This window comes from Erithacus rubecula, assembly GCF_903797595.1.
Source record: "Erithacus rubecula genome assembly, chromosome: 18".
NCBI lineage: Eukaryota > Metazoa > Chordata > Aves > Passeriformes > Muscicapidae > Erithacus > Erithacus rubecula.
The window spans coordinates 8,952,177-8,976,122 of NC_136670.1; the positions used below are offsets into that span (position 1 = coordinate 8,952,177).

General features: G+C 45.9%; 1 protein-coding gene across 1 annotated transcript; it reads left to right on the forward strand.

The window, feature by feature from the left end:
- The first annotated feature begins 281 nt into the window (after positions 1 to 281).
- Positions 282 to 21,370, forward strand: CHRNA4 (cholinergic receptor nicotinic alpha 4 subunit). Its single transcript, XM_079321764.1, has 6 exons — positions 282 to 931; positions 2,110 to 2,261; positions 5,713 to 5,757; positions 5,866 to 5,975; positions 14,350 to 15,718; positions 20,813 to 21,370. Exons 1-6 carry the CDS (start codon positions 871 to 873, stop codon positions 20,936 to 20,938), a joined length of 1,863 nt encoding a protein of 620 aa, XP_079177890.1. The 5' UTR covers positions 282 to 870; the 3' UTR covers positions 20,939 to 21,370.
- The last annotated feature ends 2,576 nt before the right edge of the window (positions 21,371 to 23,946 follow it).

A 23,946-nucleotide genomic window follows, 5' to 3' on the forward strand; every position in this document is an offset into this window, starting at 1 on the left:
TTGTATTTGTACTCCGTGTTTGTGCAGCACCAAGCACAGCAGACCCTGTTCTCACGGGCAGGTTCATCACTCCAGTAATTATTGATAGCAAAGATACGTGCCCAAGCCAGAAATATCTCAGTCTGATTACACTGGAGTGATTTTGAAAAGCAGTTGGACGAGATTAAAGAGACAGCTTTCGTTAATTAAGAACTGTTTGGGCTTCCGGTGCTATAAAGATCCCATCTGGCCCCACATCCACCTCTGGCTGCAGCTGGGCTCTGCATCTCCCCCTTTTATTTCTCCTGCAAAAGTTTTCCTCCCTGCAGCCTGTTTGCTGGAGCTCAGGGATTCTCTCCTGCTCCTCCTCCTCCTCCTAAGCAGGAGGTGGGCAGGTCTGACTACATTAAATATACAAACACACTGTGCTCACTCTGAGGCATCATCCGTGGCCCATCAGCAGCAAAACCCGAGCCAAGGCTGCCCCAAGGGCTGGGGGAAGGCTGAAAGCAGCAGCAGCAGCAGCAAATAAAGCAGCAGCCTGGTAGGAAAGGGGAGAGGAGCAGCAGGAGGAGGCTGGGCACCCCAGGCTCTCACAGCAGCCCCTGCACATCACTTGTGAGTGAACCAGCAGCAGCGTCCCAGCAAAGAGCATCCCTCGAGGAGGAAGAGCATCCCTCGAGGAGGAAGAGCATCCCTCGAGGAGGAAGAACTGGAAGAGAGAAGAGGAAAAAAAACAAACCAAACAAACAACAAAGCACCAGCTGCTATTCCTTCCCAGAAGGAGAGAGAGTGGAAGGAGTTTAGGGGAATGAACCTGGAGGATCCAGAGACTCAGAGTGGAAAAGTTGCCCTGCCGGGAGACTCTGCACACTAAAGCTCTGCTCCACGATGGGATTTCTCGTGCCTAAGGGAAACCTTCTCCTCCTGCTGTGTGCCAGCATTTTCCCCGGTAAGTTTGAGACAGCTCTTCTCCCCCTGCTCCACTCTTTATCTCTTTCCCTCCTTATCCCTCTCAAAGACACCTTGCAGAGACCAGGGAATTTCCCCGATTCCTCCACCCTTCTGCCCCATCATTTCTGGTCCCCTGACCACCAGCCTCTGCTGAGCAGCCTTTATTTTCTGCTCCATGTCTGATTTGATGGAGAAAGGGTTAAAGGCACGGTGGGAAGGGGACAGGAGGGGGAACGCTGAGCAGGGGCTCAGCATCCTGCTTCTTGCCTGGGCTTTTCTTCCCCGGGTAAAGTGTGTTAATGTGTCTCGAGGCTCCGGCTCCGGCTGGGGAGAGCACAGCCAGCGCTCAGCTAATGCTTCCCTTTGTATAATCCAGGGCAGCTACAGACTAAATAGAAGCCATATTCCACGGGGACGTGGGGACAGCCCCCGGCTCCCTCTCCCCTCTGTCGGGGGGCTGGTATAGGAGTGCAGCTCCTCCGACAGCCCCTGGATGAAACGTGGATTTAATTTTTAAAAAACACCAGGCACCTCTGACAGCTCCTGGAGCCTGTGTGTGGGGTCAGGGCTGCTCCTTGCAGCCTCCAACTTTTAAAGTTATGCCTGAGCAAAACTGTGTTATCCAACTTGTGTTCTCCACCATCTTCTTCCTTCTCCTGTTGTTTTTGTGAAATATCCACTAAGCAGGTTAAAGAGCTGAATTTCAGTCTGCCTTTTTTTCTGATACATATAATGTTAATTTTTTTATCTGTAAATCTGATCTAAAATCCCTATCTCCCAGCAGGAGGCTACTTTTTCCTTTTTTGGCTTGCCCTTCTAGCATCCCTCTTCCCTGCTTGCAGACTCCAATGCTAGAAACTTGCTACAAAGTGACCATAAAAGTTAGACCAGGTGGCCATAAAAATTAGACCAGATTCAGGGAAGAATGGCTCATGTGGTATTTTCTAAATGGTATTACTTGTTCCCCCACTTCCTTCAGAGCAATCCTGCTCTGTAACAGTGGGTGAATAGAGTGAGGAACACCTGGCAATGTCAGGGATAGAGGGGAGACAAACCAGCTGAGCAGCATCACCCTCCTGTGTGTCCCCATCGCCGCGGTTCGCTGGATTTCCCTCTGGAGCAGGCTCCAGCTGTGCCAGCCCTTGGAGCTGCAGGTGTTCCCTTCCTTGCCCACAGCCTTTGGCCACGTGGAGACCCGAGCCCACGCCGAGGAGAGGCTGCTGAAGAAACTCTTCTCTGGTTACAACAAGTGGTCGCGTCCCGTGGCCAACATCTCGGACGTGGTGCTGGTGCGCTTCGGGCTCTCCATCGCCCAGCTCATCGACGTGGTAAGTGCCACCTCTTCGTGCCACAGAGGACAGGAGCAGCCAGGCTGGGCCCAGGAGAGGCTGCTGGAGCATGTGGGCTTCACTGGCTGGTCCAGGGTTGGGTTGGGAAGGCTCTGCCCTCAGCTGAGAGGAGAGATGGTGCAGGCAGACCTGGTGAGTCGTGTGAGCAGCTGATCATCAAAGTGCACCCTTTACTCTTCATTTACTACAGGCAAAATCCCAAATTCCCTATCAAAACCCATGGGAGTGATCACAGCAGGGTGGTGGAGCTGCTGGCAAAAATGCCAGAGAATTCTGGCAAAAGAATAAATCAAATACCTAATTTGGAATTTGAGCCGTGATCATTAACACACTAATTTGCACAAGCTAATAAGGACAGTGCTCTGCACACCTTGGGAAGAGAGATTACCTGAAGAGGTTTCTGCAAATGAAAGTTTTGAGGGTTTTTAGCTAATCTGGCAGATTATTAACAAGAAAATTCTTTCTGAATGTTTGCTCAGATGGAAGTCACATATGTGCAAACTGTACTAAACAGAGTGGTGTGCATGCAGACTGATGTGTGCTGAAACAGGATTTATGGGATTATTCTGGCAGTGTGTTGGGGTCAAGTGTTGGACAAAGGAGGTTCCTGCAGGGCTGCAGATGCCAGACACAGGCTTTAGAGCTTGTGCAGATCCTGCTCCTGCATTCTCCTCCTTCCTGTCCCTATTTGCATGTGGCACTTCCAGGACAGTGTCTGTGCAGCTGTACACTCCTTGAGCAGGTACTGGGCTGGTTTTCATTGAACAGTTTGGGTGGAAGGGACCTTTAAGGGCCTTCTTGTCTGACCTCCCTATTTTTCAGAAGAGGGGCTCCCTGTCACTTTTTGCTGTAGTCATGTGGCAGAATGAAAGGGGTGATAATGGCCCAGCCAGGCTGGATGAGGCTTTGATCAGCCTGGTCTAGTAGGAGGTGTTGGAGAGGGTTGGAACTGGATGAGCTTTAAAGCCTCTTCCAATACAAACCATTCAGTGATTTCTCTGATAATGTAAAGAATAATACAACCTAAAGACATTACTGGTGTGGGACAATCACAGATGACTATGCACACAGTTTTATATTTTGAAATCAAACTTTTGACATGAAAAGGGAAGAGCTGAGATGGTTCAGGAGGTGAGGAATCAAAGACACCAGTTGCTGGAGAGTCTCATCTCCTCATGCAGAAGCCATCACTTCCAGCTTTGCAGCACAGCAATGCTCTCCCATTCCCCTCACTCTTACATCATCCTGAGGGATCCAGGGCTGTTTGCAGTTGCTAATGTTGAAGTTGCATGGTTCTCATCTGAATAATTGATAAGACTAAAGATGAGACATTAGTGACTGTGGAGGCATGAGAGAGACTTTCCATTATTCAGCTGCTGAATAGTCGAAGAAGGGGATCAATACACCTGCTCCACAGTGCTTTCCCAGTTTACTTAAGAAAAATTAATTTTCTTAAAACCATGTCAGTGGTTAGAAGTGCAGCTCACAGGCAGAGCTGTGCCAGGACCTGTGGGCATGGCTGGAAGAGATCTCTTACCTTTCCTGCCCAGTCTGTGGCTGGTGACACTCCTGCCACCACTGGGGCTCTTCAGCTCCTCTCCCCCTTCCAGACAGTGACAGTTTTGGTGCAAACCCTGCTGCAATTGTTAGACACAATGCTCAGCTCCCAACGACAAGGAGTCTGAAAGGGAAATCAGAGCTGTATTCAAAGCCCAGCTCCTGCTGACAAAAGCTGGGAGCAGGGGAACAGAAATCAATGGGGAGCTCTACATTCCTGCATGTCCTTACCTCACCCTGGATGGCTGAGGGTTTTCTGAGACCAGAAATAAGGGGAGACAGATCAAATATGTGTCCAGGAGCAGAGAGACACACTTGGACTCTGTGCAGGACCTCAGGTGTTCACCTGGAGAGAAGGGGCCAGGTAGTGCAGCACCCCATGGCTGTGGGGTCACCTCTGTCCTCTGGGCTGGCTCCATGAGGAGCATCCAGCTGTGCCAGCTGTGGAGCAGCTTGGTCATTAGCACATTGCAAACCCCTCTCAGATAATGCCGTGGCACTGGAGCTGTGCTTCACTTGGGTCAGGAGGATGGTGTGGTGATGGGCAGCAACTTCCTCCAATGCGTGGTTCCAGGGGGGAGAATTCCAGGAAAAGGCAGCAGCTGGATGCCCAGTGCAGGGGCTGTGGAGGTGGAGACCCTCAGGGGCTTGAATTGCAAAGTGGTAAGAGAAGCATGTTCTCAAGGATTGGTCCAGGTCATGGCATTCTTCATCTCCCATTGGCACCCAAAGAGGAAGCTGGGTATTTTCTCTCCCTTTGTTTCTCACTGGAGTGTTTTTGTATTCCTCCTTCCTCCATGTGCTTCTGGTCCCTAACCCCAGAGGAGAAACTCTGCTTAGGTTTTACATCTGGTGCCACAACAGCAATGAGGAGGCTCAGGGAGGAGGAGGAAGAGTCAGAGCTTCCCCCAAACTTCCCGGATTTTAATGTTCACAATCAATCCTGAGCTGCCACAAGAGCAAGGTTAATGATGAGCAGTTTACTGTCAACTGAGCCTTGCCAGCTCAGCTGGGTTTGATGCCAAACAAGGCAAGAGGTAAAAAAACCCCACACAAATAAACCCTGAACTCTGGTGGGACACTTCAGTCAGACCATCACTGGGATCTGCCCCACATAATTCATCTGAGTTACTTACAGAGGGCACAAAAGACAAGCAGCAAACAGTAATTAACTCTACTGCAGTGCTGCCAGCAGTATAAATGCTAAGCATTATTTAAATATGTATCTACAGTCCCACCTTTCCACACTATTTGTGCAGAGAGTTGGGAAAAAGTCTACCCATCAATGGAAATACACCAGGCAGCTCAAAAATTCCATGTCAGCAGAGCAACTGGGGTTTATTCAGAAATCCCAATCAATAATGCCACAAGTTCATGTATTTGATAGAAGGAAAAATGCTGCTGAGCTTCCTGTTTCCAGAATTGTGCCCATGGGTAATGTTTCACAGGACAGCACCCTTGCAGATGAAGCTGAGCCCTGGAATCCACCCCACGTGTGTGAGTAAAGGTTTTATATCCATCCCTCCCTCCCTTCAGTGCTCAGCTCAAAGGCAGGCTGGGGAGCTTTTTCCTCTACCTGGAATCATCATCCCAGGCTGAACCCATCAGCACTGAGTAAAATCCCAATAAATTCCAGTCCATCTGCTCACAGGATTTCTTAGGTGCAGGCTCAGCTGTTCAGTGGTATCAGACAGCTGTGCCCTGTCCCATGTCAAATGACAGAAACATCTGCTTTTTATTTCCAAGACAGAACTTACATTTATTGCAGAGGTGATTTCTAATTACATAAATGAAATACAATTAAGGGAAATTAAAATGGTTCTTTCAGCCTCTTAATCTGCTCCTGTAACCAATATCTGATCTTGCATTTCAGGATGAGAAAAATCAAATGATGACCACGAATGTGTGGGTGAAACAGGTGGGTGCCCCCAAATACATGTTTTTCTATGTTTATTTTTTTGGTTTTTTGTTGTTTTTTTTTTTTTTCTGAACTCTCCCAGCTTTGTAACCACCTCATTTTTGGCAGGAGTGGCACGACTACAAGCTGCGCTGGGACCCCCAGGAATATGAAAATGTCACATCCATCAGGATCCCCTCAGAGCTCATCTGGAGGCCAGACATTGTCCTTTACAACAAGTGAGTGTGAGCTCTGTGACCAGAGGGTGAACTCATCCTTGCAAATTTTCTCTCCTCAGGAGGTTAAAATGTTTTCTGCAGTTATTCCACTTCGTTTTGGTCTCTGTGGTTGGAGTTCATGTAGATTCTATAATATGCCTTAAATGACATGACTGGCATTGATCACAAGGACTTTGCTCTCCTAATGATCCTTCCTCTGGGCAGCCAGTTTTGTTGGGGGATGCCAGGTATTGTTTTCTCTTCACATGTCAGATGCACAATTAAGCTGGATTTGAGCTTTCAGTCCTCTTCAATTTCATTTCACCCAGGAGCTCTCCCCTAATTCATCACCATCAACTGAAAAGCCAATTACTGAGGATGGGCTTAAATGAGGAAAATATGCTGAAACATGTCAGGCTTGTGTGCCTATAAACAGGGGTTTCAGGTCAGCTAAATACCATTCTGGAATGATTTCTAAATTGGTATTTGTTCCTCATTGGAGGTGCTTGGAATCTGTCCCTGTATGGACACTTCCTAGGGAGCAGCTTGTGGTTTTCTTTCTTTCCTTTGGAGCCTGTTGATATTCAGAAATGCTGCCCAAGTGCAGCATTTCTCCCTGGAGCCCCCAGCACAGCTCTCCAGTCTCCCAGGATGTCAGATATCCCAGTCCCCCACCCCAGCATAGAAAACCCCCAGAGAAAACACTTGGCTGCAGGCATCAAAGAAAAGCATCTTTGCATGTGGCTGACACTCAGAGAAAACCCTCACAGCTGCAGCCAGGCTTGGTTTTAACAAACAGTTGCCTGGTTATAGCTTGATATGATTTTGCTTCTGTTTAAAAACCAAAATAAATGGGTAAAGCTGGAATCTGCCCAGGGGATTGTGAGCTTTGGAGACTACAGGGGCTGTTGTCTTTCCCATTAGCTCATTCCTGATCCTCAGTGGGGTTTAGTGATTGCAAACCTCTTGGAAATCACTGCATCCTCACTGAGCACCTTTCAGAGATTAGCCCAATGGAAATGAGTCATTCAGTGGCACTTGGACCTTCCTGCCCTCCAGGGACACACTCTGAGCATGAGTATTGCATCTCAAGTGCCTCACTTGGCAGCCAAAAAGAAAAAAAGTCTTTGTCATTCTCATTGTTTAATTAATGACAATGGCAAGGATTATTTTTGGAGCTTCTGGTGGTTGTGGTAGACTGTGGTGCCAAAGGAAATGATGTGGCACAAATCCCCACTCGATCTTTGTGCATCAAACCATCCTTTTGCTGGAGCCACTGGCACAGAAGAGCATGATGTGTCACCTCTGCTTCCTCTCCCTTGGCTCAGTATGGTTGATGAGGAGGGTCCATGCAAGGAGGAGCTTGGAAATAAGGAATCACACAATAACAGAATGGTTTGGGATGAAAAAGATCTTAAACATCACATCCCACCCCCTGCTATGGCAAGGACACTTTCCACCAGACCAGGATGCTCAAACCCTGCACAACCTTACCTTGAACACTTCCAGGCATGAGGAAGACTCCAGGAGACCTTGGTATCCTTTAGGTCTCTGGGCATTTTGGGGTTCATGCTGAAGAAGTCCTCCAGATGTCCAGGACACCCAGACCTTGGGTTGGGCAGCCTTTGTCTCCTGCCCCTGCCCTCTTGCTGTAGCTCACTGTTGCTGACACTGGAGTCTCTACAAGGACTCCAGGGCTCTGATCTGGCCACAGCAGCTACTCCAGAATCCTTCTCAACCTCTTGTGGGCAGTGAGAGTCTTTCAGTCCTGCCCACCTTATTGTCTGTCTTGCAGGGGCAAATCTGACTGTCCTGGGACCTGCTGACAGGGACATCTCGTGCCCCAGCTCCCAAATCCAAGCTGCTCCCCTCCCTTGATGCATATTTAGCATTAATAATCATGCATTAGTCTGGTGGTTGTCATGAGTCTATCATGCATTTTTAACTGGTTTCTTTATCCATTAATTAAACATGGATGTAAGCTGGGCACCAGGCATTTGTGGGTTTCCACTAATTCCATATGTCTTCACTACTGTATTTCCCTTTGTTCTTATGTAAAATGTTTTCTGCCCTGAGATGTTCTTCTCTCTTCCACCTAACTTCCTACCAAACACATCTGGAGCTGCAGTCAGTATCTTCATCAGGTTGCACATTTTTGAGGGGTTGCAGGGCAAATGCAAGGCAAAATTTCAGAGTGATGGGACACCAAGGGGAGGCTCTTCTGCAGGGAATTTCACCAACTGCATTCCCAGCCAGGGCTTGTCCTGGTGAGCATCTCAGCTGGAGGTGATAGTGATGAGCCATGGTGATGCTAGCAAGGAGTCCATCTCATATTTTACACACATGTGTGTATGATTTAGAGGGGATTTAACACAGCTGCACATGGTTCTGGGTCTCTGAGAGAAGAGAATGTGCAAAGAAACCTTGGTGGAAGAGAGGCCACACTGACCTTTTGCTGTCTTCAGGCTGTTTAGTGTGAGTTAATTATTGCTTAAAGTATGCTCTTTATGATATTTCTGTTTGGGATGGACTCCTTTAGGAAAGATTATACAAATACCTCTTCTGTTTTCATCTTGGGCTATATAGAGAAATGGTAAAATTTCTATTGATTTCAGATTTACATCTTTAAGGAAACCTAACCCTCTGTTGTGAGGTTACTCTCATATCTTGGCTCATTATTGTAAAAAACATTCCATTTACCCACTCTAGAGACCCAAATTAAATCAGTAAATTCAGCTGGTTTGGCCTAGAGACTAAATGTAGTTGTCAACATTCATAAGGAATCTGAAACCAAATTAATATCCTACAGGGAAATTAATATGCTGTTGAATTTTCAGGCTTGATGAGATAAGTTCCAAGACTCTGCAAATAGTTTCTACTGGATGTGACATAACATATGTAAAACAGAGGCATATGAGTTCATAGTGAAGTGAAAAAGTCACCTCTTTGCCAAAAAACCAGGCTGTTCCTTATCTCAGGTTGTAAAGGCTCTTCAGGCACCACCAAATCATTTCTAAATGAATTATCTAATCCTCTGCATCGATGTGTTTTTCCATTCATGAATGGCTTGAAGCACATTTTAGTTTTTCTTTGTTTATTTGAAATGTAAAAAACTAATTGTATTTTTTTTTCTCTAATGAGGAAATAAGCTCTTGGGGATTGCATTTTTTGTTTGAGGTGGGGAGATTTTTTTGGTGGTTTTTTTTGTTTGTTTTCCTGCAGAGGAGAAACCCCTGAAGGCACAGGTTTAAATCCAGGTGCTGCAGCTGCCAAAGGCTGCCCAGGGCAATCCAAGCCCATGTCCTTGAGCCCAATGCTGGTTTTTAAGCTGGATAACCATGATATTCTCACAGCATTTGTCTTCTCCAGCCTGGTTATTGTAAAACCTGGGAGAAGCTACTGGGAATATTGAGAATTCTGAAGTTTCTCTTTTCTTGGTGTTTTCTGGGGTTAACTGTTCCAGAAAGTAATCCCTGCCTTAGACTCTACAGTTACCAAAAAAAAAAAAAAAAATCAGATGTGAAGGAAAATCAAATACAAATTTCTGTAATTAGGGGTAGGAAATATCTTGAGGAATTAATGCAGTGATAAAATGGACACAAAGGGATTACTGGACTGGGTAAGAAGATCATTTGTCAGGCAGCTTTTGAAAATCACGGAAAAGCAAAGAGTTCTTTTGAAAAGTACTGTAGCAGCTTGTTCTCATGAACTGTACTGTGATGTTTGCAACCAGTTAGATTTATGGAGTAACACTGGTTTCATGACTCATCCCAAAGCTCTTTGGAAGAGAAATACCAAAAGATGCCCCAGTGCAACCTTTAAAATTGGAAACACGCTTGACATTTTTCTTTGTGTGCATTGGCACAGACCTCATCATTGTGCACCAGCTGTATTTATAACAGACCAAAAAAAAATCACCAATTCACCCTTCAGCTCTCCTGATTCTTCTGGAAGGTTCAGTGGTTGTTTTTCTGGAGAGGGATATTATCAGATGCTTTGAGGTTTGCTGCCAAGCTCTCCCCAGCCCCACAGGAGCTGATAGAAGGAAATCTGCAGGAGGGATGCCCCTCCTGCCTGGGCTGCTGCTCTGCTCACACCCAAGGGCTTCTCCTACCACTCTGCCAAGGACAGAGCAAGAGCTTTGCCTTGTGCTGGTGAGGATCCTTGGCAAAGGGGAGGATCAGAACAAAAATGCCCCAATCCAGCACAGCCAGAGCCTCCTGGGGCACCTGTGCTCATCCCAAGGTGAGCACAGCCTGTGCTGAGAGTGGTGCCTGTTTTGCTGAGCAGCAATCACATCATCTTTGGTTACTGCTGCTCTCTAAACACCTAAACCTGCAAAAGCTGGGATGTGACTGGAAGAAACCCCATCAGTGCACACACATCTCTCCCTGGGCACCCAAGGATTTTGTACCCAAGCTGCCAAGACCCTGGAGATATCTAAAGCCCCAGCCAGGTAAGGTCCTGCTGCTCTCACAGCTGACCTGCTTTGGGCAGGAGGCAGTTCCAGAGGTGCCTTCCAAGCTGTGCATTTGAGTTATCATTTGGTAGCACAAAACAGCAGTTAAACAAAATATTTTCTGGTTTGCCTTTGAAGAGAATTTTAATCTGAATATTCCAGAAGCATTTCTTTAATGTGTACCAAAAGGGTGCAGGCTCTTAATACCACAATTTTTCTTTGTTACTGCTCTTTGATGAAAAAATGCTTTTAATGAGGACATTCTATTGTATCCATATATGTGTATAGATAATTTTCAGGCTTTTAAAGGTTTGTTTGGATTTAAATTGCATCATCAGAAATTAAAATAAATGTGTGCCTCTTTTCCATGCATTCTGAAAACACTTAATTTTGTGAGATGGTGTATCTCTCAACTGCAGGAAAATAGAAAGTGGCAAAAGAAAATAAAAATTCTCTGTCAGCAGAGCTTTTTAGTGGAGCATGGCTGGTAGATGTCAATAAAGCAATGCCATCCTTAAACCCTTATAAATTTTGGAGATTTAGAAGAGCAGCCTTTATTCTCAAAATGAGAAATCAAAGGCTGCAGCCCACAGCAGCTTTTTCCTTGGGAGCAAAATCAGTAATTGTCTTCTCTCTTTCTTGGTGTGCACTGCTGTGTTTGACATAGAAATATAAGAGCTCCAGTCCTTTGTTACTGACATATTTTTAAAGCTGTCAGGTCAGAGTAACCAGGAGAGCCTGACTGTCTGAATTCTCCATTCTTGTGATATTTGCCTTGCACTCACGCCTTCTTCCAAATGGAATTTCATGACAACTGTCACAACACCGTGGTCTTCACTGAGAGAGATGAGAATGTGCTACTGCTCCAAAGGAATGACTGCAGATTTTCTGTGTCCCACCACATCAGGTCTCCTGTCTGAGGCAATATTCACGTGGTGCAGTCAGGGCTGTAGGAGCAGGAATGGGATTTCCCACAGCAAAGCTGTCCAAAAGAGCACAGGCTCTCCCCAATCTCCCAGCTCCAGACTGTGTTGGCAGTTGCTTGTCTCACCTTCATCCCTTGAGGAGATTGGGGAAAGACTTTGGAAGGTACTCAGCAGCCAGGTGACCTTGTTTGCTTCCTCTCTGATGTGGAGAGGAGCAGAATCCCTCACTCACTCAGGAGAGAGAATCTCTCCAGGCTCCCCTGCATGGGCAGGGTGCCAGCAGGCACAGCTGCCAGTTCACTAAACATGTGCTTGAAGGTCCAGTGTGGGTGGAAATCTTGGGGAAGGAGGCAAAAATATATGTATGCATGAAGGGTGAGACAAATGGTAACACTGCCTTTGCATGATGTGGCTGGCTGGGATATACTCTCTGTACACAGCATGGCTGATTTACCCTGCTTACAAATCCCTCTGCATTGAGCTGCAATGAGAAGTCCAAACACACTGAGTAAAGTCAGGAATTCCTTCACAGTCCTGGTAGGCTGGTGAGGCAGGAGCATCCAGGGTGTTTTATGGCTCCTCAAAGTCAATAACTGACTAAACCCAAAGAGATGTTCTGCAGCTGCTTTCACTCCTGCCATGGTACTGCAGGCAAAATCCAGCCTGGAAGGCAGTGCCAGTGTTATTTGTAAAAAATTGTGAGCCAAAGAGGACCCAGGATGAAGCTGGGTTTGTTATGTGAGCTATCAAAAAATATGTTCCTCTTTAAAAAGCAGATAATTTCCAGATTTACACAAGATCTGCAGCATCACTATGGTTCCATCTACACTTGGAGGAGTGTGGTGATCACACAGAAACTGAAAAACTGCCAGGGAAGGCATTTCTGGGAATGAAACACAGTTACATGGATTGTTATCATTCCTGGATGCCATTTTAGCAAGAGTTTAGTGGATTTTTTTCCAAGAGTTTTCAAAAGAAAAATGCACACCTGTGTTGCTTATCCACTTACATGCTGCTCTACCTAAGAAGGGAAACACTCATAGTGGGTGCTCATAATCCCTTTTCTCTAATAAGATCCAATTAAAAGTATTGCTCCATTAATGAGCAATTTAATCATGCCTCGGAGATATCATTAAATGCAGAATCAGATTCCATATTCCTATTGAGATTTAAAAAGAAAACCTCCAAGAGCAGCAAGCACTGGACTGTCACTTGCTGAGCATGTTTCATGTCTCAATCTGGTTTTACTGTGCTCCTGGCAAAACCCAGGAAGAAAAAAAAAAAATAAAGGTGGTTTTCATCCAAATCACATGTTCTGGAGTGTAAAATAGATTTAAGAAAGAAGAGGTAAGACAGGAGCTGGATGGATTGTACAGTGTCTCAGGTTTCTTTGCTTCAGAGTAGATCAAGGTGCTGATTTTGTCTTAATCCCTTTGTGAGAGTCTTGTATGGAGTTCCCACTTTTTTAAAGTGTTTTAAATCTTTAGAGAAAAATCCAGTTTAGAGGTGACACTATGTCCTTTTGTGTTATTTTGGCTTTTCCAAAATCTGCCCTAAAGAGCACAAAGAAGAGTTAGTAAAACCTGGTTCTTCACCACACAAGAATTCTGAGTTTATTTTTCCATTAATTCAAGCAAGATAGAAAATTGTCTCAAGGACATCTGAGCTGTGATCCTGAGGATTGGGGATGTTTCCATCTGTGCCCAGAAACTATGTTAGCCAAGGCAGCTCAGCAAGTGCCAGATCCTGCCACTATTTCCCAACACTGCACCAGTCTCATTTTTAGGATGTTTCACAGGGAAGGGGAAATATGTGATGTGAGTTGTGAGGCCCTGGCACTAGCTGCCCAGAGAAGCTGTGGCTGTCTCATCCCTGGAATTGTTCATGGCCAGATTGGATGGGGATTGATGCAACCTGGTCTAGTGGAAGGGAAAAAATAGAAACTTCCATGGCAGGGAGTTGAAATCAGATGGTTTTTAAGGTCCTTTCCAACCCAAACCATTCCATGATTCTATGAAACTATCAAAAAGTCATTTTTTTAAAAAATTTATTTTATTTTCAATTTTGCTTGTAAATGAATGGTCTCCTAAAGAAATGAATTTAGAAAGTTCTTGTGCTTTCTGCAGCTTGGGCTCTGCTGGATCACCCGTGTGTTGATGATCCTGCTGCTGGTGAGGAGGAGAGGCAGGCTCCTGTCACTGCCTGGCTGCTGTCAGGGCACATCTGGGGGATGAAGCAGCACAGCAGAGCCCGGGGATTTTGGGAATGTGGTTGCAGGCTGGGCTGGCTCCAGCAGGAAGCACTGGGCAGGAACAGAAAGCTTTCTATCTATATCAGCCTGAATAATTCATCTCAAGGTTTTAGCAAAGCTCTCTTCCCCTGCACAGCCTGCCTTTTGTCTGGCAGTGCTGCTGTTTGTAACTCAGGTTCTTCCTCCAAAAGTCTGGAAAATACAATTTATTCATGCAATCCTAGTACAAACTCCTGAGCTGTTATCTGGTTAAGAGTTCCTGTGAGAAGACACCACAAAAGCCAATTCTCTTCCTGATGGGAAAATCAAAAGATTAATGTTCACTATTCCTATTAATAGGATGTTCTTGCTGTTTTTCATGTGAAAGGCTGGGTGATTACCCAACATTTTCATTTTTAGCAGCTGTCACAAATAATTCTGCAGAGCCAACAGCTACACTATGTGATAGCACTTCCCCCCACCTCCAAAACAAACTCAACCCATTCCAGAGCACATCTGGGACACCTTTGGGGAAAACCTGCATACAATCACACCAAGGAACTGGCTTATGCCAGGGAAAGGCTGACATGGGCATGAATTCCAGGGCTTGTGTAAGCCAAGAGCTCGAAATCCACTGGGCAGAATAGATGGATCCAGTGTTTGAACATGATGTGCATCTCTGAGGTTTTGGAAGCCAGGCACTAAATGTCCTATTTCTTTAACAGAGTTGACATGTCCTAGAGAAGTCTGAGCCTTTTTTTATCTTCCATCTGTCCCCAGTGCTGATGGAGACTTTGCAGTCACCCACCTGACCAAGGCTCACCTCTTCTATGACGGGAGAATCAAGTGGATGCCCCCTGCTATCTATAAAAGCTCCTGCAGCATCGATGTCACCTTCTTCCCCTTTGACCAGCAAAACTGCACGATGAAGTTTGGCTCCTGGACCTATGACAAAGCCAAGATAGACCTGGTGAGCATGCACAGCCACGTGGACCAGCTGGACTACTGGGAGAGCGGGGAGTGGGTCATCATCAACGCCGTGGGCAACTACAACAGCAAGAAGTACGAGTGCTGCACAGAGATCTACCCTGATATAACTTATTCCTTCATTATCCGGAGGCTGCCGCTGTTCTACACCATCAACCTGATCATCCCCTGCCTGCTCATCTCCTGCCTGACCGTCCTGGTCTTCTACCTGCCCTCTGAGTGTGGAGAGAAGATAACCCTGTGCATCTCCGTGCTACTGTCCCTCACTGTGTTCCTGCTGCTCATCACGGAGATCATCCCATCCACCTCCCTGGTCATCCCTCTGATTGGGGAGTACTTGCTGTTCACCATGATTTTCGTTACCTTGTCTATCATCATCACTGTCTTCGTGCTCAACGTGCACCACCGCTCCCCCCGCACGCACACCATGCCAGACTGGGTCAGGAGGGTTTTTCTGGACGTGGTGCCTCGGATCCTGTTCATGAAACGTCCCTCCACAGTGAAGGACAACTGCAAGAAGCTCATCGAGTCCATGCACAAAATAACCAACGCGCCGAGGCTCTGGTCCGAGATGGATGTAGAGCCCAACTTCACTACCTCATCCTCACCCAGCCCCCAGAGCAATGAGCCATCACCCACCTCCTCCTTCTGTGCCCACCTCGAGGAGCCAGCCAAGCCCCAGCCCGTGCTCAAGTCCCCCTCTGGGCAGTACTCAGGGCTGCACCCAGACCCCGCACAGGTGACCTGCTCCTCTCCACAGCCTCCCTGCCACCCCCAGCCCTCCTCTGTCTTGAAAGGCAGGTCGCTGAGCGTGCAGCAGATGTACAGCCCCAGCAAGGGCGAGGAGGGGACCATCCGCTGCAGGTCCCGGAGCATCCAGTACTGCTACCTGCAGGAGGACTCCTCCCAGACCAATGGCCACTCCAGCGGCTCCCCAGCCTCCCTGCGCTGCCGCCTCAACGGGGAGCAGCCCCAGCACAGGCCCCCCCAGTGCAAGTGCAAGTGCAAAAAGGGGGTGGCAGCTGGCACAGCAGCCCAGGGCAGCAAGAGCCACGGCACCAAAGAGCAGCACCTCGTGCTGATGTCCCCGGCCCTGAAGCTGGCAGTGGAAGGGGTTCACTACATCGCAGACCACCTGCGGGCAGAGGATGCTGATTTCTCAGTGAGTATTCCAACAGGGCCTGCTCTGCTTCAGAAAGTCAAAAATGAGCTGCTGAGGGAGCTACAGCAAGCCTTGAGCTGTGCAGAAGGTGTGCATGTCAAGGCAGGCTCAGCCATAGCTCAGTTGTGGGTTTTGGCCACTGTGGGCACAGCTGGAGATGTCCTTGGAATAAGGGTCAAGGAACCAGCACAACCAGGTCATGCTCAGGGCTGCTCTAGAACAATGGGTTCTCCAGCAGAAAATAGGAGTCAAGTTGTTGGTAGGCAGCAAAGAAGGAGTAGGGTTTGTGAGAGACTCAAAAAACTGCAGCCATCTCACAGGAACAGAGATTTATTCCTTATTTAAGCCACTGACAAATGGGGAATTCACACTCTCTGCTTTTTATTAATCACTGGCTGTGGAGCCCAGGAAAGCAAACTGCCCATGTAGGCTGTGGGTGTGGGAAGCTGTAGTAGTGTGGGGATACTGCAGGGTCTGTTCAGCTCAGCTCATTATCCTGATGTGATTCCTCATTAGTGGACTTCACAGAGCAGTTGGCTCTGTGCTGGGAGGTGGGGGAATAAATTTCCTGCTTATTCTGTGGGGGTAAATATGGTTAGAGATAAAGGGAGTAGAGGCTGAAAGGATTTATTTAATTCTTTTATGGAGGTAGTGATGCACATAACAAATGCCACATCCTTTCACAGATTTTGTAGCTCTTCCCTGCAGGACTGTGGATACTGTGTGCTAGTAATGATGGCCATAATGAAGGGAGGCACAAGATAAACTGAAGTTAGTAATCTTATTAAGGAAAAATCTTACCTACCTTTTCCTGGGCAGATGCATATGCAAAAGGTGATTTTTAGCTTTGTCTACAGGTTAAATTTCTTAAGATTTAGAATCAGTGCAAGCATAATGTGTTTATACTAGATTTCCTGAACATGCAGAGTGTCTTTTACTTGCATTTTCCACAGCACTGAGCAGCAGCAAGAAAAGCTGAAGTACTACTGTCCATTTCTGTACTCTTTGGTACTCTTTGGTATCATAGTTAAGGGACTCTGTTTTTGAATGGATTTCGTTTCACAGCATCCCCTTTGAGGAAGGAACTGTTAATTCCTTATGTTGAGGAGTTGCAGCCAAAACACAAACTTGCTACTCAAGGTCACAGAACAAATCTGTGGCAGAGATGGGCTGTGAATCCTCATCTTCATTAGTTGCCAGTCCAGAACTCCTTGCCAGGGTAAAGCATTTCAGAAACACATTAGGAGTCAGGAATTAAACTCTGCTCTCTCCCTCTGGCAATAATCACAAGCAAACCCTTGGAAGTCAGTTGAGTTTAGCTTAATTTTTTTCTCATGGTGCAAAATACTTCCTATTTCAAATGATTCTCCCTGCTGAGTTGGTTGGTGTTAACAAGAATGGACTTGATTAATATTTTGGGTTCCTTCCTCCTATTTTTTTTTTTAATGAAGCAGTCTTCAGAAGCCACAAATTTTCTTTTGATACCTTCTGCTGCTCTTCCCTCTTGAAATTAAGTGATCATCCTGAGGAGAAAGCTATTTACAGCACTAAGCATCAAAAGCAGAAGAAAAGGAACAACTTTGAGCCTTTGGTTTCTGACCCAACCTCCTGCCAGCCCTGGCTGAGAGGAAAGGTGCCAGGAAAACATCCAGCAATGGGCTGTGGGCAGGTTCTGGGCTCTCCTGGACCTTTCTCCACTGTTCCACAGCAGCTGTGGTTGGCACAGAAGGCAGAGCTTGAGTTTCCAGGCAGAGGGGATAATGCTGACTCCATTGTGGGGCTGCACTATTTTCTCTCTCTGGACCCAAGTAACATAAATTAGGAAAGCACTACTTTTTTTCACCCAGTGCAAATGAAAAAGAAGAAGGAAAATGATCTTCTGGAACTGAAATATGCTGTGAGGAGCAGAACTGATCTAATAAACTGAGAATTTATTGGGGGAAAAAATCAGTACTCAGAAATTTGTTTTCATCTTAAAATCAAATTGTGGCATTTCTTCATGGAAGTCTTCAATAAATCTATCAGCAAGCACCTCTTGTGCAGCTGCTGAGACACATCTCACTGTCTTGTGGGCAATATTTCCAGAGACATTCACCTTCCCAGAAGGAGAACAGAGCTTCTTTTAACTTCCTGTCCTTTTTTTGGTTTTTATTTTTGGGGGTTTTTTTGGCTTTTTTTTTTTTTTTTTGGCTTTTTTTGTTTTTTTTCCTAAAGCTCCATTGCCACAGGGGCAGTGCTTCTAAATTAAAAGTAAATAGCTCATTTAATTAAGTGCTCCAGCGAAGAGAAAATGGGAAATGCAAGAGGCAGTTGTTTGTTACAGAAAGATATCTGCAAACAATTCAGGCACAATGGGGCACTGGGGAAAACACACAGCAGAATTGTCCCAGCATATGATGGAAATGCCATTAGAAATTAATTACAGACTGAAAGGCAAAACAAGTTCCATGTGACACATCAGCCAAAATAACCAGACACCACCAGCACCAGCTGGGAAGTCGTTCTGTCCGTGGCTGTGTGCATCTGTGGAATACTCTGCTATGAAGGCATTTAAAAATAAAATGGGAAGGACTAAAGCTGAGGGGGAGGAAGCAGGATAATCTCACTGGGTTATTTATAACAAAGTGCAATAAAACCACCTGGGGCTGCTCTAATCTGTGGTTCCTGGGGATCAGATGTCACCAAGGCACCCCAATGCTCCACTCAGGTCCTGAGGCTCAGACCCACAGGGAGCTGCACATTCCCACTCCTCAGCAGTTTGGGAGTGGGGCAGTCAGCTGCTTCTTCCCCTGATTGCTTCCCAAAAATAATTTTGAGTGATCTTCTTAAAACTGATGGAAATAGAGGTCAGGAGTGGTGGTGGCAGATGTTGGCAGCTGCATGGATGTCAGAGCTCCTGCAGATCAGGCTCCACGTGTGCTGCTGGACCACCAGGAAATGCCACAACTGTGGCAGAACACAAAACAACAAAATCCAGATCGTTTTCTCTCCCTCATCCTCTTTTTTTTTCTTTTTTTTTTCATTATCTCCCCATAATTTCCAATTTCACCCTCTGTGCTCTCAGTCTGAAGCTGGATATTGATTTTACAAACATCTGATGCACTCCCAGCCATCATTTTCAAGATGGGCTCAGTATTTCTGCCTACACCATTACATTAGAAAGTAAATTCCTGTCCAAGTTGTTCATTCCCCACTTTCCTCTTTTCTCAGAGACAAACTGATCAAGTTGCTTTTCTTTATGTGTCTAGCACTTATTTTTACTTGCATAAATATTCAAAGAAAGCTATTTTACCAGGATGAGGCATTATTTACTCAATCCAGCTTTCCAGCTGAACACCAGGAGGGAAATTTCAGATTTGCTTTATACATTGGTTACATCATAAGACATTAATCCCATAAAAACAATCATCCAAGGACTTGCTTAGATGCTTTTCTCATGAGGAATTTTAAGCATAAGGGACTCAAATTCTCAGCAAGCAATGAATAGGTCAGAAAATAGATGCAGCAAAAGGGAGTTATCCACTGAGCTCTTACCACAAAATTATAGAATCACAGAATTGGGTTGGAAGGTTCATTTCATTCCACCTGCCACGAGCAGAGCCCCATCCAACCTGCCCTTGAACTTTCCAGGGCTGGGGCAGCCACAGCTGGTGTGTGCCATAGTAAATGATTTCTTCCTAATTTCTAATCTAAAATACTATATTTCAGTTTAAAGCCATTTCCCCTTGTCCTGTCTTGATCTTGTAAATCTGAATAAATTACAGTTCACAACCCAAGGAAATTCTAGAAGCTTGGATGAGAGAATTCCTTTAGGTTTCAAGGGTCAATATTTTTTTTTACTTACTCTAATTACAGATGGTTGTGCAAAGGACTGTACAATCATAAGGTAACATGATTTTTCCCAAGAAGATGCAGGATGAAGCTGGTTGTTTTTCTCTGCCTATTCAGTAGTGAAGGCTGACTTAACTAATGCTGGTTTTAAAAGGAATAAATCTATCCACTGAATGAAAACATTGAACCCATTCTTATGCTTTTGACAACATTCAGGTGTTCTTGAAATTGAAAATGCTTTGTTCAGAGAAAATATAATATGGTCTCAAGGGTGTGCCTCATTTCCCAGCTCACAAAGCTGCTCACTGAGCCAAGGAGCTCAGCAGCACCACTGTACCTGTGGCAAATGGCATTTCACTCATACCTGCTTGGCTTCCTTTAGAAAATGCATTTTGGGCAGCTCTGCTGTCCCTTTCTCCTTTCACCACTCACAGCCTCTGGGGAGGTTTGAGTGGGCTCCTGCTGAGATGTTTTCCCCACAGAACAAGGCAGCGTGCTGAATTTCAGCCCTCGGGTCTATTAATCACCAAGTGGGAAATTGTAGGAAATCATAATGGGTACAGTCATATCCAATAGAGCTTTACCATCTGCTCAGGTCTCTTCCTGGGAAAGAAATTAATAGTAACAATGTAATAGAAGAGATTTTCATATATATATATATATCTGGTTTCTTAATGAAGCAGGCATTTTCTGCCTCATGTTACTGGACCTCCCCAGAGAAGAACTGCTGGAAAATTCACCCACAGCAAGGCAAAAATAGGGGAAAGGGAGAGTGAGGGTTTTTATTTGCTGGTTCATTTTCCCTGTTTATTCACACAAAGCTGTAAATCCCTTCACAGAAAGAGCTTGGCTTTGTTAATCTGTAAACAAATCTTTTTATGAGCATGGGCAAACGAGTAATTTCTTACCCCCTGCTGCCCCAGCTTGAATCACAGGCTCATTTACACACCCAGTTACAGCTGCTGCTGATGGAAAATGAGAAAGTGAGTGTGCAGATGACCTTAATTATCCCCAGGGGTTATCCATAGGGATTTGTGACTTACCATGCACACCCCTGCAGTCTGGGAATCTCTCAGGTGATTGATGGAATAAACTTTTGTCATTTTATGGGAGCACTAAGTGTGAGTGAGACCTCTCCCTCCTATCTCTGGAATTATGTAAAAATATCCTACTTTGGAGAGCAGGTCTAAGAGTTTTATTTATTAAAATAAATTTTAATCTCCAGTAAATGTTAATAATTGGCCTCTCCCCTCTGTGTTCCAGGTGAAGGAAGACTGGAAGTACGTTGCAATGGTCATTGACAGGATCTTCCTCTGGATGTTCATCATTGTGTGTTTGCTGGGAACTGTTGGGCTCTTTCTCCCACCGTGGCTGGCAGGAATGATCTAAATATAACACCAAAGGGAAGAGATTATTGTCCCACTATCCCTCTCTGGATTTTAGTTCACCTGGAAGGAGAGCACAGAGAAATGGGGGCAGCCCTTTGAATAATTCACTGCGTGTCCACACTGGAGCTGCTCCCGAGCTCTGGGGGAATCCTTTCTCAAGTTGCATTGTTTTGCTGAGCCATTTCCATCTCCTCCATCTAATTTAGGGGAAAAGTTCTTATCCAAGTCTGTACATAGCATGGTGGCATTCATTGGCATATACTCAGCAGTGTAAGAACACGAGCTTGTCCCTCAAGCAGCACAGAAAGGGGCTCTGCATCCAAAACCAGCCCCTGGCAATAGCTCCAGGCACCCTCAGCAGCCTCACTGTGCCTGCCCTGTCAGGCTCAAGTCTTTCAGGCTGTGCCCCTGTATGAGTCATTTTATAAATAAAGTTCCAAATTTGAGATACTGTGCAGGATGTGTCTGTGTTGAACTGGTAAAGGCAGAGAGTCTGGAAAGGCTTAAATTACTGCTTGGGACCAACAGTGAGGATTAGCACAGCAGATGCAGATTTTGTACAGATTTTACTTTGGCCAGTGCCCTCCAGATACTGTGGAGACTGGGGCTGAATGAGGGTCAGGTAAATGGAAGGAGGATTTGGGGTTTAAGTTTGGGACCACATTGATAACATTTTAGGGTACTTTCAGAGGAAATCTGCTGGATCCAAGCTATGGCTTCTATCCTGCAAAACAGCAGAGGGTCACCCTGACCTGTAAAACCCCTGGTGTAGGTGAAGAAGGTACCTAGACATGGGGAAGCCAGAAGAGAAATCCAGGATGATGTCAGGATAATGAAGAAATGTGCCAGACACCTACAGCAGGTTATTTAGGTCCCAGAGAGAGAGAGAGACTCCATGGCCTCACAGGACAGCCTCAGTGCTCTGCCACCCTCAATATGCAAAGCAGTTTTTCCTCATGTTGAGGAACAAACAGCACAGAGCTGCTCAGACTTGTGACAGCAAGGCTGGAACAGAAACAATGGGGTTTAGAGAGTTCTTTCAAATAGAAGTTACTGCACTCAACCCGAGCAGCACAGGTTAAAAACCAATGCAGTCATCAGCCTGTGAGGCATCATCTAAGAAACTACAACTGACCTCTGTGTTCACAGGCTCAGCCAAGTGCTTAAAATGTGTTTGGTTCACAAAGAAACCCGAGCAGCCATGGTTTGGGCCAGTTCTACAAAAAGCTGTGCTGGCACAGGGAGGGAGGGAGGAGGAGGGAGCTGAGCTGCTGCTCCTCGTTGCTTGTTTTCAGAATGAAGAGAGACTCAGCCTTTGGAGATGCTAATTTATCCCTTTTCACAGTCAGTGAGTTTGCTTATGGCAATGAAAGGAAAACAAACAGTGGAACATCTTCAAGGTCTGGTGCATCAGTGCAGTGGCACAGCTGCAGTGAGTGCAGGGCTGTGACACAGGTGAGCCCTCCCTGCCACCTCTCCACATTTTGAGTGCACTGACAAAAGGATCATGAAGCTGGAAGGTTTCCACCCTGGGCACTGCTGGGTCAGGGGCATGGCATCAGCAATGCCAACAGCAGCTGCTCAGAGCTCCCTCCCTCCTCCTCCTCCTCCTCCTGAGCACATGGGAATCACTAGCAGCAGAGCAGGTGGGAGGCTTGGCTGTGCAGGCACATTTTTAGCAGTAAAACCAGCAGTTTCCAACTGGGATGGAGTCAGCAGCAGCTCGAGTCTCTGCTGGCATCCCCCAGCAAACAGGAGCCAAAGCCAAGGCAGGGTGGCTGGGCAGCAAGAGCTGCTGCTAGGGCCTGTAGGCAGAACTGAGAGAGATTTAAGGACAGAATAAGAGCCAGAGAGACAGAAAAACAATTAGGGGACAAATAAGAATTTCTTTTAAAGATAGAATAAGGGAAGTTCAGTCCTTTGCTCACAGCAAAGGGCTCATCTGCAGTTTTCACCTTTTCTGCTCAAAGTTAAGCTTGTGAAGGGCAGTGTCTCAAGGGAACATGGCACTTTGGCTGTAACAGAGCAGGACATGAAATCCCAGGCAGAATGGTAGAGGGGAGGGAGGAAAGAGCTCCATCAGAAATACCAGGTGTGCTTAGGAGCTCTAAGGATGTGGTTGTGTCCCTGAAGTGACAGTGTCACTGCAGGATCACGGGGCTTGGTGGGACAAGATGAGAAGTGACAGCTGAAACCAGTTCCAAAGGTGTCACTGGTGTCTGGGGGAAGCTGGGGTAGGGCAGGACCCTGACATCCTCTGCTTTGTTAATGCCACAGCAGTTTTCATACACAGCTAAATACATTTCTTCACACATTCCATAAGTAGTTTCCCAGGTTGAAGTTCAAATAAATTCTTGTTTTTGCTTCTGATGTGCCTCCTTTTAAATTCTAAAGAAAAAAATATTAGGAAACAACATCTACTGCTCTTTCTTAGGTGGGTTATTACATCTTAGAGGTTGTTTAGGAGGATGGTACCCCTCCATAGGATTCAGTGATCAGAAATTGGAATAAAACTGGGACATGAACCAGACTAAAACTGTAGAATAATGGATAATTTTGCTATTTCCAACTCTTGGAAGACAAAGAGAGGTTTTTAGCATATGAAAGACTCCAGGAAAATGCATGCAGCCAGACTGCTGGCATTTGTAATGCTCCCAGCTCAGAAATTATTCCCAGGACTTTAGTGAACAAGCTGACATCAGAAAAAGAGTGAGGAAGCAAGAGTGGGACACAACAAGAGCTTTAAAAGTGTCTTGGAAGATATCCAGAGCTAAGTAAATGGTTTTCTGGCTTCAAGAGTGCAAAACTAAGCTCAGAGACCCCAAAGGCATCAAAGACAGCAGATCTGCATGTTGATCTTTTCTGTTTTACTTGTGCAGGAGACATTGAATTCTTACCATGGTGTTTGATGCTTTCATTCCAGTGCAGCTCCTTTGGGCAAGACTGGAACAAAACTGGCTGTAACAACCTCAGTTACCACCATTGTTCTGTTTTTCTCTCCATCCTCTT